Source organism: Lissotriton helveticus, chromosome 2_1 (genome assembly GCF_964261635.1).
Source record: "Lissotriton helveticus chromosome 2_1, aLisHel1.1, whole genome shotgun sequence".
NCBI classification, from domain to species: Eukaryota; Metazoa; Chordata; class Amphibia; order Caudata; family Salamandridae; genus Lissotriton; species Lissotriton helveticus.
Window position 1 is genome coordinate 717,263,001 of NC_136059.1, and position 14,776 is coordinate 717,277,776.

At 50.7% G+C, this 14,776-nt stretch overlaps 1 protein-coding gene across 1 annotated transcript in view; it reads right to left on the reverse strand.

Annotated features, from left to right (window-relative positions):
• The window catches only part of CHD1 (chromodomain helicase DNA binding protein 1), a 1,592,763-nt gene that overhangs the window by 511,022 nt on the left and 1,066,965 nt on the right, over positions 1 to 14,776 (reverse strand). The window contains exon 27 of the mRNA XM_078675438.1: positions 12,677 to 12,815. Within this exon, the coding sequence (XP_078531564.1) occupies positions 12,677 to 12,815 (139 nt within the window). The remainder of the gene's footprint in view (positions 1 to 12,676; positions 12,816 to 14,776) is intronic.

Sequence of the window (14,776 nt, forward strand, 5' to 3'; positions counted from 1 at the left end):
GTGGAGGAGTTGCACAACTTTCAAAATAAGATAGCGCCAAAGGGAAACACAGTGCTTGCTGCAGGTGAGTGGGTGGGCAGTATATGTGTGGGGGAATGTTACAGTAGAGGAGGTGAAAGGAAGTATGTGTAGGAGAGAGTAAAAAGAGAATGCTTAAGAGGAAAGAGATGATGTGAGATATGCATGTGGTGCATTTAAGAACGATGTGGGGCTTAAGTGTCTAAGAGAGAGAATGCAGATAAAATTGGTGAAAAGGACATACATTTCCAGTTCTCATTAGCACAACAACACATTGTTACTTATCTATTTGATACAGCTCCAAGCATAGGTAAAGCCAATAGCTCTAACCTGTTTCAGGTGAAGGGCTGTTGATGTGTTAAAGACATAACATGGATGTAGTAACAGAAAACTCAGAAGCACCCAAATACTGGTTAGTTTTTGCTGCAGTGTGAAGCACAGGATTCTAGTTCCCGTATTCAGCCATACCCTTTGGAGCGGATTCTTGGTTACACTTCTTTAGCCATGCGCCTTTTAGAGATCCTTCACCAATTTCAGCCCACTTAAAGGATTGCAGTATATGTGTAATACTGTGAAGACGCCCACTGACCTAGAACTGCAGGGAATAGCATCCTCATGTTGTTTGTAGCCTTATCAAAGAGCTAAAATCAAAGTCTGTGCAGGTCTTCTGAACCCCTTTACACATTCACATGGGATCAGGGAGACTGGTTCAAACCATCTCTACATACAGATGGCAGGAAATTAGAATGAATAGTCCTCCAATTGAGAATGCTCAGTAAACTTTTATAATGGTACAACCTTCAAAGTCCTGTCCTTCCAGTCCTCGCCCATGGTACTGACAGTGAAGCCTCAACGTAGCTCTTAGAGCAGCATCTAATATCTAAATGCTTGTGTTCTGATGGGTGAGGACTTTACCAAGCTTCTCAGGGAAGATGCAGAATGATAAACTCTGCTGAAGTGCAGTTGAGTGGTCAGTATGCATGCTCTAGGAAGCATACAAAGTGGTCATCCAATAGAAGGACATGTAGAACAAGTTACTTACCTTCGGTAACGATATATCTGTAAGAAACAGTAGTTAGTATTAGATTCCTTACCTTAGAATATCCCCAGGCGTCAGTCTGGATCCGGAAACTTTTGCGTAGCAGTACCCCTGCGCGTCGGTAGGCGTCGTCTGCAGGCGTCCCCTGCGGCTCCGCGTCCGTCGTCGGCGTCGTGCGCCGTGATGACGTCGCTGGAGTATATAGACGCCGCCTCCGCGCGCTGACGTCAGTTCTTTGTACATAGCTTTTCCGCGCCAGAACACGCAGAGCCATGTGAGAACCAACACTGGTGCCATTTGAAACTAGGGCCCTGAAAGGGATGTCCTTAACCCTAGGTATCAGTTCGCAGAACGGGGAGGATGGGCGGGGCGGTAAGGAATCTCATACTAACTACTGTTTCTTACAGATATATCGTTACCGAAGGTAAGTAACTTGTTCATCTGAAAGAAACAGGTTAGTATTAGATTCCTTACCTTAGAATAGATACCCCAGCAATACCAACCCCGGTGGTGGGTCTGCGAACCAATACAATCCTACACCAGAAAGTCCTGGAGGACCGAACGGCCAAAGAAGCCATTCCTCCGGACTTGACTGTCCAGGCAGTAGTGCCGCGCAAAGGTGTGCAGCGAGGCCCACGTAGCCGCCTGGCAAATGTCCTGCAAAGGGACTCCCCGGCCCAGGGCAGTAGTAGCCGCCGTGGCCCGAGTGGAATGGGCCCTCAGCCCAACAGGAGGCTCCTTCCGAGCCAAAGAGTAGCACGCTTTGATGCACAGAACGACCCACCGAGAGATGGTCCGTTTATGTACCGCCCGTCCCTTCTTCGCACCCACGTAGCCAACAAACAGTTGGTCATCCACCCGGAACTGGCGTGTGCGATCCAGATAAAATGAAAGCGCACGTTTTGGGTCCAGACGATGGAGCCGCTCTTCATCCTTTGAAGGATGCGGAGGCGGGAAGAAGGAGGGTAAGGTGATGGACTGCCCGATGTGAAAAGCAGAGACTACTTTGGGCAGGAAAGAAGGTCTAGTTCTCAGAACCACCTTGTCTGGATGAACGGACATGAAAGGAGGTTTGACAGAAAGAGCCTGGAGCTCACTCACTCTCCTGGCAGAGGTGATGGCAACCAGGAAGGCCGTCTTTAAAGTCAGGAGACGGAGAGGACAGGAATGAAGTGGCTCAAAGGGAGCGCACATCAAGAAGGTCAGAGCCAGGTTCAAGTCCCACTGAGGCTTCACGAACGGAACAGGTGGATACATGTGCGTGATGCCCTTCAAGAATCTCGTTACAATAGGGGACTTGAACAAAGAAGGTTGATCAGGCAGCCTTAGAAAGGCCGAAAGGGCAGAAAGGTAGCCCTTGATAGCGCCCAGAGCAGAGCCCTGCTGGGCAAGAGAGAGAAGAAAGAGGAGAACCTCGGAAAGAGGGGCAGAGAGAGGGTCCACAGCCTTTGCTGTGCACCATGCCACAAATCTGTTCCACCGGCAGGCGTATACCGACTTTGTGGAGGGACGCCTGGCTGCCAGAATCACATCACAAACCTCAGGAGGCAAGTCAAATGGCCTCAACTGTCGCCGCTCAATCTCCACGCATGGAGGTGGAGACTGGACAGGTTCGGGTGGAGGACCGTCCCCTGCTGCTGCGACAGAAGGTCCTCCCGAAGGGGCAGGCGGATCGAGGGACCGACTGACATGCTGAGTAGCTCGGGATACCAGTGCCTTCGAGCCCAGTCCGGAGCCACAAGGATAACTTGGGCCCGGTCGCGCCTGATCTTCTTCAGCACTCTGGGCAGAAGTGGTATAGGCGGAAAGGCGTACAACAGACCGCAGCTCCACTCGCGCCGAAAGGCGTCGCCGTGCGAGTGCCGTCTTGGAAACTCCAACGCGCAGAACTGATGACATTGCGCGTTCTCTTCTGTGGCGAATAGATCTAACCAAGGCTCTCCCCATTGCAGAAAGAGGCCTTTCGCCACGTCCGAGTTCAGACGCCATTCGTGATCCACCGAGCACCGACGGCTGAGTTCGTCCGCCCTGGCGTTCAGAGAACCTGCCAGGTGTTGAACCGTCAGAGTCACGCCCTGACGTTCCAGCCATTGCCAGAGACGCAGAGCCTCCTGGCAAAGGGTCCACGACCCCACTCCGCCCTGCTTGTTGCAGTACCACATGGCGGTGGTGTTGTCCGTGAACACCTGCACTACACTCCTGTTGACAAAGGGGAGGAATGCCTTCAGTGCTAGGCGAATCGCCCGCAGCTCCAACATGTTGATGTGGAGCCGGGACTCCGCCGGAGACCAGATGCCTCTGATCTCCGCCTCTCCCAAGTGTCCTCCCCAGCCCTGGAGGGACGCGTCCGTCACAACTACGTGCTCCGGTTGGGGAAGGGAGAGGGATCTGCCTCTGACCCAATCGCGGTCCGTAAGCCACCACTGCAACTGGCTCGCAGTGCCCTCCGAGATCAGGACATGGTCGGATAGGTTGCCTTGATGCTGGGCCCACTGAAACTTCAGGTCCCACTGCAGAGCCCGCATCCGCCACCGGGCGTGATGCACCAGAAGGATGCAGGAAGCCATCAGCCCCAGCAGCCGCAGCGTCAACCTGACCGAAACCCGGGATAACGGCTGAAAGATGGGAATCAAAGCCTGTATATCCCGGATCCGCCGTTCCGGAGGATAAACCCGAAACTGCGCCGAGTCGAGGACCGCTCCGATGAAAAGGAGCTTTTGAGAGGGACACAGGTGTGATTTCGGCACATTGATGGAAAACCCCAGCTCGTGCAGGAGGTCTGCCGTCATCTGAAGGTGGTGGGCGACTGTCTGGGGCGAGCCCGCCTTCAACAACCAGTCGTCGAGGTAGGGGAAGACTGAAACCCCTAACCGGCGCAGATGAGCTGCGACCACCGCCATCACTTTCGTGAACACCCGTGGGGCGCTGGTAAGGCCGAATGGGAGCACGATAAACTGAAAATGCTCGTGGCCTACCGTGAACCGCAGGTAACGCCGGTGGGCCGGCAGGACGGGGATGTGAAAATACGCATCCTGCAAGTCCAACGCCACCATCCAGTCTTGCGGGTCTAGAGCAGCCAAGACCTGAGCCAAAGTCAACATCTTGAACTTCTCCTTCCGGAGGAAGCCGTTGACGTTCCGTAGATCCAAGATAGGACGCAGGCCCCCCTTGTCCTTCTTGGGTACCAGAAAGTAGTGGGAATAGCAACCACGCCCTACTTCTGGCCCAGGAACGCGCTCGATGGCCCCCTTGGCCAAGAGGGCCGTAACTTCCTCCTGCAGAAGTGTCAAGTGGTCCCCCGACACACGGTGGTTCTGCGGTGGCATGGCTGGAGGAGAGGTCTCGAAGGGGAGGGAGTAGCCCCTTCGGACGAGCTGCAGCACCCACCTGTCCGATGTGATAGAGCGCCAGCGGGAGTGGTGATGGCGAACCCTGCCACCCACTGGCGTCACATGGGCCTGAAAGCACGGACTAGGAGGATTTGGAGGCTGATGCTGCAGGGGGAGGTGTGGTCTGACCTCGCCGTTGTCCCCGACCGCCTCCACGGCGGAATCCACGGCCGCCACCGCGTTGAGAAGTGTTCTGCGGTGCGTGGCTGGCAGCACGTGTGGGACCGCCCCTTCCGTGGCCACGAAAGGAGCGAAACGAACCCGTATGCTGGCGCTGGGTCGAGAGACCCAAGGACTTGGCCGTGACCCTGGAGTCCTTGAAGCGCTCCAGCGCGTGGTCCGCCTTGTCGCCAAACAGGCGACTGCCATCGAACGGCATGTCCATCAAAGTATTTTGGACATCTGCCGAAAAGTTGGGGGATCTCAGCCAGGCGTGGCGACGAATCGCCACCGTCGTGGACATCGCTCTGCCCAGCGAGTCGGTCGTATCAAGACCACACCTGATGGAGTATCTTGCTGCATCTCGGCCTTCAATCATAGCCTTGCCGAGCTTTACCCGTACCTCCTGCGGGCATTCTGGCAGCAACTCCGCGACCGTATCCCACAGAGAGTGGGTGTAGCGGCCCAAGAGGCATGCGGTGTTGCAAGACCGCAGTCCCAAACTCAGGGACGAGAAGACCTTCTTCCCATATTGGTCGTACCTCTTGGATTCCCGATCGGGCGGGGCCGACGGGAATGCGTCTGGGAGGTCGAGGCCTGGATCACCAGACTCTCAGGGGTGGGATGGGTGGACAGGAACTTGGGGTCGTCCGGACACGGATGGTGGCGTCTGGCCACGTTCCTATCAACAGGCGAACCTGAAGCGGGCCTGGACCACGTGCCCAAAAGAACGTCTGTCAAGGCTTCGTTGAACGGCAGCAGAGGCTCCTGTGGGCATGACTGCGGTTTGAAGACCTCAGTGAGGATGTTAGGCCTCACGACCGCGACGGGGAGCTCAAGGTGTAAGGCCTTGGCCGCCCTCATCAACACCACTGAATAAGCAGCCCCAGCCTCCGAAGCCACAGTAGGAGGCGAGACAAAACCAGGGTTAGGAGAGTCGTCCAGACCACTGGCGTCACCCAAATCACCTGTCCAGTCCACATTGTACTGACACTCACGTGACAGAGGGTCCTCAGACCCCTCCCAAACCTCTCCGTATTCTACATCTTCCCCATATTCGGAGTCAACAATGTAGACCGGCTCCTCGGGGTCCACAGGCCCCATCGGCGTCGGACTCGGCGTCGGGCGACGCCGGTCCGACTCCGCGTCCGGAGTCGGAGAGGTCATGGGGACGGCGCCACCCGGAGCCGGCCCCGGAGCACCGGCGCCGCGCGGAGGCGGCATCGGAGCACCGGCGCCGCGCGGGGGCGGCGTCGGGGGCAACCCCGATGGAATCGGCGCCGGAGAGGCCGGTAAACCAGCCGGCGTCGACCCTGAGGGTCCCTGCGGCGCCGGGGTCGGAGCCGTCGGCGGCGTCGGAACCGGAGCACCCGACGGCGTCGAGACAGGAACACCCGAACCGCTAGGACCCCCGGACGGGAGCACAGGGCCCGAAGGCGCCGTAGACCCCGTCGGAGGAGACAGTGCCCTCATGGCCATAAGGAACTCCTCTATCTCCTCACGCGACGCGCCTTGCCCAGGGACCGCAGGGTATGGAGCAGGCCGCGCCGGCGACTCACGCGGAGCCGCGGGGGTGGGGCCACCCGAACCCCCGGCCGCATCACGCTAGAATCGGGGGGAGTCGGGGGTACGATGACGACGCCCCGACTTCTTGTGTTTCCTACCTGAGGAACCAGAGGAATGGTGACGACTTCCGGAACGCTCGTGATGGCTCCGCGACCGCTCCCTCGACCGCTCCCTCGACCTCCGGCCGGACCGGGACCGCTCTCGACGTGGGGCCGACACCCGCAGTTCGAGTAGCTTGCGGGACCGCTCCCGCCTAGCTTTACTCGTCAGGGCCCGGCAATCGACACAGTCGTCCACGGCGTGGTCGGGGCCCGGACACCGGAGGCAGAGTCGGTGATGATCCGTGACCGACATCGTGCGGTCACAACCGTCACAGTTCTTAAAACCGGGCATCCTACCGGCACCGTAACAGTAATCAAAATTCAAAAACTTTGGTCAAAAGACCGGAGTACTGCACTTCTCGGATCTGCGCTAACTGGCGCGGAAAAAAGAAGAACTGACGTCAGCGCGCGGAGGCGGCGTCTATATACTCCAGCGACGTCATCACGGCGCACGACGCCGACGACGGAACGCGGAGCCGCAGGGGACGCCTGCAGACGACGCCTACCGACGCGCAGGGGTACTGCTACGCAAAAGTTTCCGGATCCGGACTGACGCCTGGGGATATTCTAAGGTAAGGAATCTAATACTAACCTGTTTCTTTCAGATTTATGTGTTACCTTCTTAACAAGGAGCAGAAAAATGAACAAATGGTCATCAAACTGAAATACAAACTCTTTGCCTTCAAAAGAATTTGTTTGAGCTGGTGAGGAGAGGATGGAGCACGAGTAGCAGGTCAGGAACGCGCACTGCACCAATCAGCTGAGTGTGTGCTTGATTTGTTTGCTGGGGGTGAACTGTGTTTTTAAACTTTGTTCTATTGCCTTTACCTGCAGCCTGATCCGAACTGCTCCCCGGTCGACCACGGGTCCTTATCCCGGTTGTGTGGAGGGAGTACCGGCCACGACCTCATTTAGTTCCCCTCTTCCATGTTGGAGACCGGAGAGGGCGGAGTCCCGCACTAGCATTTAAATTGAAGCTGCCTCACTCACGCAGTGAATGCGCGCTGCACCAGTCAGCTGAAAGTGTGCTTGATTTGTTTGCTGGGGGTAAACTGTGTTTTTAAACTTCGTTCTATTGCCTTATAAAATTGAAATAGCTGCACTATTGATACTTACCTGCACCCTGATCCGCACTGCTCCCCCGGTCCACCACGGGTCCATATCCCGGTTGTGTGGAAGGAGTATCGGCCACAACCTCATTTAGCTCCCCCTCTTCCGGGTTGGAGACCAGAGAAGGTGGAGTCCCGCACTAGCATTTACATCGATGCTCTCCCTTCCGCACAGTGGACGGCCGATGGCGCGCCAAAGGCAAGCCCGTCTGCGCCCGTGAGTCGCCAGGAGCCAGAAATCCTGGTAGTTTTCCCTCAGATTGCGGCCCTTCTCTGAGACGGACTTATTCTATTAAAGAATTGGTAGAGATGAGTTCTACCCCCTGCCCTAATGGTGGGTTGGGCTCCTGGCCCCTGTGTGAGGGTCCTTTCTCATGTCTGGATTGGGGCTTTCAGGCCACTACTGACAAGAAGATACCCACTAACCATGACATGATCAACATACCATCTTATGCCCCCATAGCCAACTTAGGCAACCCCCCACCAACTCGCAGCAGGGGTGGAGAAGCCTATTGTGTAATGTGATTTCTCTCTCCAAGCACTCTGCAGAGGTTTGGGATCTCATCTCCTCGATGCAGCCTGACCTCGGGTTTTTAACCAAAACTTGTCTGAAGCCCCATTCAGTCCACTCTATAGCACTCGCTTTGCCTGAGGGATACAGATTTGTTCGCAAGGACAGACACAACAAAATGGGAGGTGGAATTGCTATTGCGCATAGGGATAACATCAATATTACTGTGCTGGAACAGCACAGTGACCTGACCATGGACGTGATGGTCTTCCGCATTGACTTCTCGTCCCATATAAGTTGGAAGAGGGCCCTGGTATATCGGCCTCCTGGCCCGTTAAATGGCTTCCTCTTCATCTTATTGAACGGATGTAATCGCGAGCAGCAATTTTTTGCTGCTGGGCAATTTTAATATACACAGTGAGTGCGGTTCCAATGCGGACACAGGGTTACTTGTAACGGAGCTAGCTACTATTGGGTTAACCAAGCTTAATGAGGGTCCCACACACACAGCGGGTCACACTCTGGATATTGTCTTTTTCAACTCCCCTAATGTCTCTAGCAATTCCCCCCAGTTCTTGTCTTGGTCTGACCATGCGTCAATTGAGTTTTGCATTCAGGCATCTAGGAAGAGAACCCTTGCTACTTATGACACCCCTTGCCTCTTCACACAGTGGAAGAGCGTTACCCCAGAGTGCTTTAAAACCTCTTTTGTAGAGCCACAGATATTAGAATCAAACAACATAGAAGAGGCGCTTGCCAAGTATAACTTGGCAGTCTCTAGTGCCATGGACCAGTTAGCCCCTCTGAAACCCTTCCCTAGGACGCCTAGGCTCCCTTAGAATGCCTGGTATTCTCCTCTACTCTGTATCCAGAAACAAATTTGCAGGAAGCATGAAAAACGGTTGCGTCTCACTCATGAGGAGGAGGACAAAGTTCGGTTTCATGCTGCTCTGGCCGATTACCACGGGAAAATTAGGGCAGCACACAAAGCTCACATAGCTGTACAATTAGACCAGGTCAAAAATGACCCTAAGGTGCTATATCGCATTTTATAGTCCTTCACGAATCCTAAGGCGTGTGAGAATCCGATGGTCCTACACAAAAATTGTATGATGACATTGGCACTTTCTTTATACAGAAAATTCAGACCATTTATAACAAAATTGTCTAATCAGGGGAGCACTCTTCCATCACCATGATTCCCGTAGAATCTGGGCAGACAGCCACTCAATTGTTGGGAAGTTTTCCCCTGATGACACAGGCAGAGGTTGAGTGACTGATCCACTTAGTAAAATCCGAATCACCTCAGGATCACATCCCGGCAAAAATCACCACTCTTCTTGCCAGCTACCTGTCCCCCTCCATTGCACGTCTCCTCAATCTCTCCCTGCGAGGAGGTTTGGTCCCTTGGGAATGGAAAGCAGCACAGGTTATGCCTAACCGAAAGAACACCAAGGCCCCACTAACTGAGTTCTCCAATCTCCACCCTATCTCTCTCCTCCCTTTCCTGGGCAAGCTATTGGAGAAACATATAAACACACATCTCTCTTACCATGGCGAACGGACGGGAAGCCTTGATCCATCTCAATCAGGCTTTTGCCCTAAATACAGCACAGAATCAGCCCTACTAGCAGTAACCAACAACATCAGGATGACCCTAGATAGAGGCCACTCCACGATTCTGGTGCGGCTGGATCTGTCCGCCACGTTCGACACGGTTTCCCTTAGGATCTTGCTCAGGAGGTTGGAGGAGATTGGACTCAGAGACTCGCCCCTTCAGTGGTTGACAAGTTTTCTTTCTTCTCGTTCTCAAACGGTTAACCTTGGCTCTTATCGTTCTGCTGCAACAGAATTGTCTAAGGGAGTACCACAGGGCTTTTGTTTGAGCCCGACTTTGTTTAACATCTATGTAGCTCCCTAGGCCAATCTGTTGAGGAGTAGTGGGTTCATCCCTGTCTCCTATTCGGATGATACCCAGCTGATTTTTCCATTTGCAAAGTTTACTCCATCAGTTGAGGCCACCTTCTCCCTGGGAATGAGAAATATCTCTCAGTGGATGAGGAGTAACTTTCATCAGTGCAATGTGAGGAAAACGGAAATCATGCTCTTCGGAGAAGCTCAATTACTGTGGACCCCCAACTAGTGGCCCTCAGACCTAGGCACCTCCCCTGTTCCAAAAACCGGTGTAAAAAACTTAGGTGTCCGCCTTGTGCAGACCCTCAGTATGAAGGAACATGCTGCTCAGACAGCTGGGCTCCTGTTTTCATGTGTTGGGTCTACTGCGTCATATCCTTCCTCTGCTCCCTGACTCATCTAGGAAGACGATAATCCAGGCGGTTATTTTAAGCCACCTGGATTACTGCAATAGTCTTCTGCTGTCTGCCAACGAGGCCGCCCTTGATAGACTACAGGTTGTCCAGAATACGGCAGCACGTTTGATTCTGAACGCACTCCCAAGGACGGCCTCTCAGCCTCTGCTTTACCAGCTTCACTGGGTCCCAATACAGAAGCGAGTAAAGTTTAAAGTTTACTGCACCATTCACAAGGCCATGTTCAATTCTGGCCCTAGCTATCTTGCGGATACATTTATCCCCTACACACCATGGCAGTCTCTCCGCTCAGAATCCAAGCACCTCCTCGCAGTGCCTAGAATTAAAAGAGCCAGACAAGGTGGGAAGACCCAATCTTATCTGGGCTCCTGCCACTGGAACAAGCTCCCTGTGCAACTAAGGCAGTGCACGGGACATCTCCACTTCAGGAAACAGCTTAAGACCTATCTTTTCACCTCTGATCTCTGCTGACTGTCTTCTCTCACGCAGCCTGTCTCGAGAGCAGAGATACTCCTTCGGGGGTCGATTCTGGCGCTTTATAAATAAATAAATAAATAAATACTAATCCACAGATGAAGTAGGCAAACTGTTCTTGCCTTGCTATGTCATATGAGGACTGCTGACTGGTATCCACATCGTGCAATTCATTCGAAGAACTGGTCACTAGGGATAGAGATTGCAGCCAAATTTGCCATTACAAGCAGCTTTACGTGGCACACTCCTGTGCAGACCCAAAACCTAACAAAGAGCTGATTTGTGCTTTTCAGTTGCAGTGCCTGTATCTGGTGAATCGTGAAGCTGTCAAGGTGCCAGTGACACTGGAGAACCTGGCACAGGGACTATTTATATGTATTCAAGCAAGCTGCCTATCCCCAATGGCCTCCCACTTGAATTTGTCAAGTTGCTTGCTCCCCTGACAATTTCAAATGTGAAAATATGATTAATGAACTGTCGTGAGAAGGTTACCTTTCTGACAATTTCCTCCACCAACATGAGCATGGTTGTACCGGAAGCAATGCGCTCCCCAGATCAATGCACCTCATCTCATCCAATTTCCTGTCTTAATTTACAGCATGCTAGCTTTCATCCAATCACCGATATTATGGAGAGCCAAAATGTTGACAAGCTGATTTGTGGAGGCAGTGTCAGCTCTGGCCCACTGGCCAAAAATATCTTTTAAAACCTGTTGTATGTGAACCGTATTAAGTCCGTGAATGTTGTAACCTTGATTTTACAGGGAATCCACTGTTGCTACTTCAAAAAGGACCTGAAGGGTTTTTTAATTTTCACAATCAAGGTATACACAAGTAATGAATGAAACGTTCCTTCAAATATTGCTCTACTATGCATACTTCTTAATCTTAAAAGATATTTTGTTATTTCATGTATTTTACAATACTACTGTATGTGAGCAACTGTATCTCACAGATTCCATGCTGTTAGGAGAAAATGTATGGAAATCTCTGCAGACTAGCATCAATTATGACAGGTCAAGCAGGGACGTAGCTACACATTGGCAAAAGCATTTTTGTAAGATGCCTATAAATACTTGGGCTTACATTATTGATGTTTACATGCTATTAAAACAAACAATATACATAGAGGTATTGCTTAAGTTTAAACTGTAAAGCACACTATTAACCTGTTGGCATGCAATAGCATAGATTCATGAGATAGTGCATTGTTCACAACTACTGAATGTTTGGAACAGAACTTATCGAGATCAGTGATCAAATGCTCCTTATGGAGTCTGAAAATGTCCAGATACGGTTTGAAGCCTCAGGAATATTCTAAGGTAAGGAATCTGCATCTAGAAGTCTCTATCAGATTAAAGGAGATTCTAAATCCATATAGTGAGGTCTGTCAATTATGCCAAGTTCATTATTTTCCAATGCAAGGTAAAATGCAACCTCACACTGGAAAATGCAACTACAGGTTGAAGAAGGCAACTATAACTTTTTGGTATGCATACAAATGTCAGTACAAATATTTACAAAAAGAGACGTGTCATGAGGCATTGTTTAAGGTTACACAGCAGAGCTAGTTACTGGCCCTTCAACCCAGGAGATCACAAGAAAAAAGCATATTTTCCTTTTAATATTTAGTCTCAATACTAACAGTTCAGAATATGTCACTAGTCTTGATACTGACACCATGCATCCAGTTTCCAAAGAAAGGGTTCAACACAGTGTTAGCTGTACTCTGTCACATGGTTTGAGCTTTACCATAATATAACAACTAGGATGAAACAATATGTAAATAGATAAATGTCCAGTTCATTTCCTAATCTTTTTTTCAACAAATTTCTTGGTCAAAATTGATGTAATAAAACGATGCTCAGCAATTAATTTAAAAAAATCAACACACATTTAGTTAAACTGTCTTGAGAAACAGATTGAGACGGGTAATTTAAAAAAAACAAAAAAAACATTGCAGATCTCAACAATAAATCACCTTTTCCTTTCATCTGCATCTACTGGAATGGATTTATGCAACGGTGCAAGCTCCTCTTCATGGGAGATGACCAGCTTTGCGTTCACTTGAACCCCAGAGATTCGGAATGTTGGCCCTTTTACTTTTCCACGTCTTCCACCTTCAACAGCGATAGAAAAATACATTCTTCTTATGCAAGTTCTTACGTAGTAGAACATATTGAAATTGATTTAAAAAAATAAACTGGCACTGTGAGAAATTTACACAGACATTTACATTAAAGTATACTTACACATGTACTGTGATATTTACTCCATCAAATCTGATCTAAACAATGTTTTGCCCCAGTGGAAATTCTGAATAATACCTGGGTTGCTATCGGGTGAAATTACACATTTGCCCAGAAAAAGAAAAACATTACCAACATGGTAGAGTATATAAGCTTTTGCGGCAAATTGGGGCTGGCCATTTAAATCAAAGGGAAGGCTAGACAACAACACTCATCAAATCTGTAGAGGTTTGGTGACTTCTGTGCAGACTGACAGGAAAGGAGGCCTGGCAATCAGCACACAATTTCTTATTAGTGTGCACATGCTTTGCTAATACAGGCTCTGGGTACTATGCAGATCCTGCAGCATTGGTATATTGCATGTCATGTAAAATCCATGCTTTTTTATCCAATTTGTTTGGGAAATCTTACTTGCTGTCGGTAATGATCTTTCTGGGAGACCAAAGCTCCCTGCAAATTACTCACCTTTGAATCTCTGCCAACCACCAGACTGGATCGAGAGAAGTTTAAGTAGCTCTCCTGCACAGACAGGTGATTGCAAGGCTCCAACTTTACGCTGGCATGCAGAAGTCAGTTCTTTGCCCTTTTTTCTATGCCCTCAAAGGCAGAGGGAACGTTTACCGTACTACCACAAAATGGAATGTACATGTTTAACCTGTGACCTTGTTATATTATGGGGTTTTGCCACCTCACAGTATAATAAACCTACCAGCGCCTTTAGGACCCTTAAGTTTCATCTGACAAACCCTCAGCTCAACCCTGGGTAGCTGTGACAGTGAGAAGCACGGGTGACACAGAGGAACAAGTGTAAAGCGTTTAGACAGCACCAAAACAATTGAAGAAATTGATACAACACTCAAGAAATCTGAAACCACTTTATAAAAATAGACTGTATTTGTATATATTTTAAGACACCCCAATGAAAAAGATCTGCCGGAGCGTTCCAGAGATGTGGAATTCACAACTTGACACGTGGAAACTTTTTCCAAGGTAAACTTGGGCAAGCGTCAATGCGATCATGTAGAGTTGCTTGCCATGGACAACTCCGGCAGGGAGCTAGTCAGGGGAACAAGCAAGGCCCTCAGAAACAGCAACCTCCAGAAACATTTCTCCAACAGTTCCAGGCAATTTATGCATGTGCAATGGACTCCTATGGAATGGTTGTGATGCAAGGGATGAAGGATGCTGAAGATGCTCCCATGATGCTGTGAATACGACACAGTCAGCGGGTGTCTTCCTACAGGGATTTCTCAGTCCACGAAGATGGTTAGAGGGTCTTGGTCACAGGGTCGATGTCCCATGATGTTCTCTCCAAGCTGACCGAAGTCCAGTCGTCACTAGCCTTCCACTTGCACAGTGTCGTGGTCACTGCAGGATTCTTCCTTGAGTGATAACTGCCTTCTGGGCGACCAAGAAGCGCTCCAATGGCTCTCCCGGGTAAAGTAGACTCAGGTACAACTTTGAGCGATGTAACCTGGTCCTGGGAGCCACACAGCCCTGGGGAGCCTTGATCCATAAATCTGGGCTACCAGCTGGCACCAGTAGGATTTCTGCTCTGTTGTAGCCCTGTAATGCAAACAGGCGGTCAGCTGATTGATCCTTGGAGTCTCTGCCTTTGTCTGGGCTCGGGAGACTACTTCCAAAGCAAGCAAAAAACAGCAGTACCAGCCCCTTCTCTCGCTACCCACCAGGTGCAGTCCACGATAGTGCAGCCTCATCACCAAACCATTCTTAGCCTCGGAAACCCCAGAAAAACTCATCATCCACCCGATGGTCTGCGATGCAATTGGTTTAAAAGCTTTTGGCGCAGGTTGAAGGAGTGATTTGAGGCT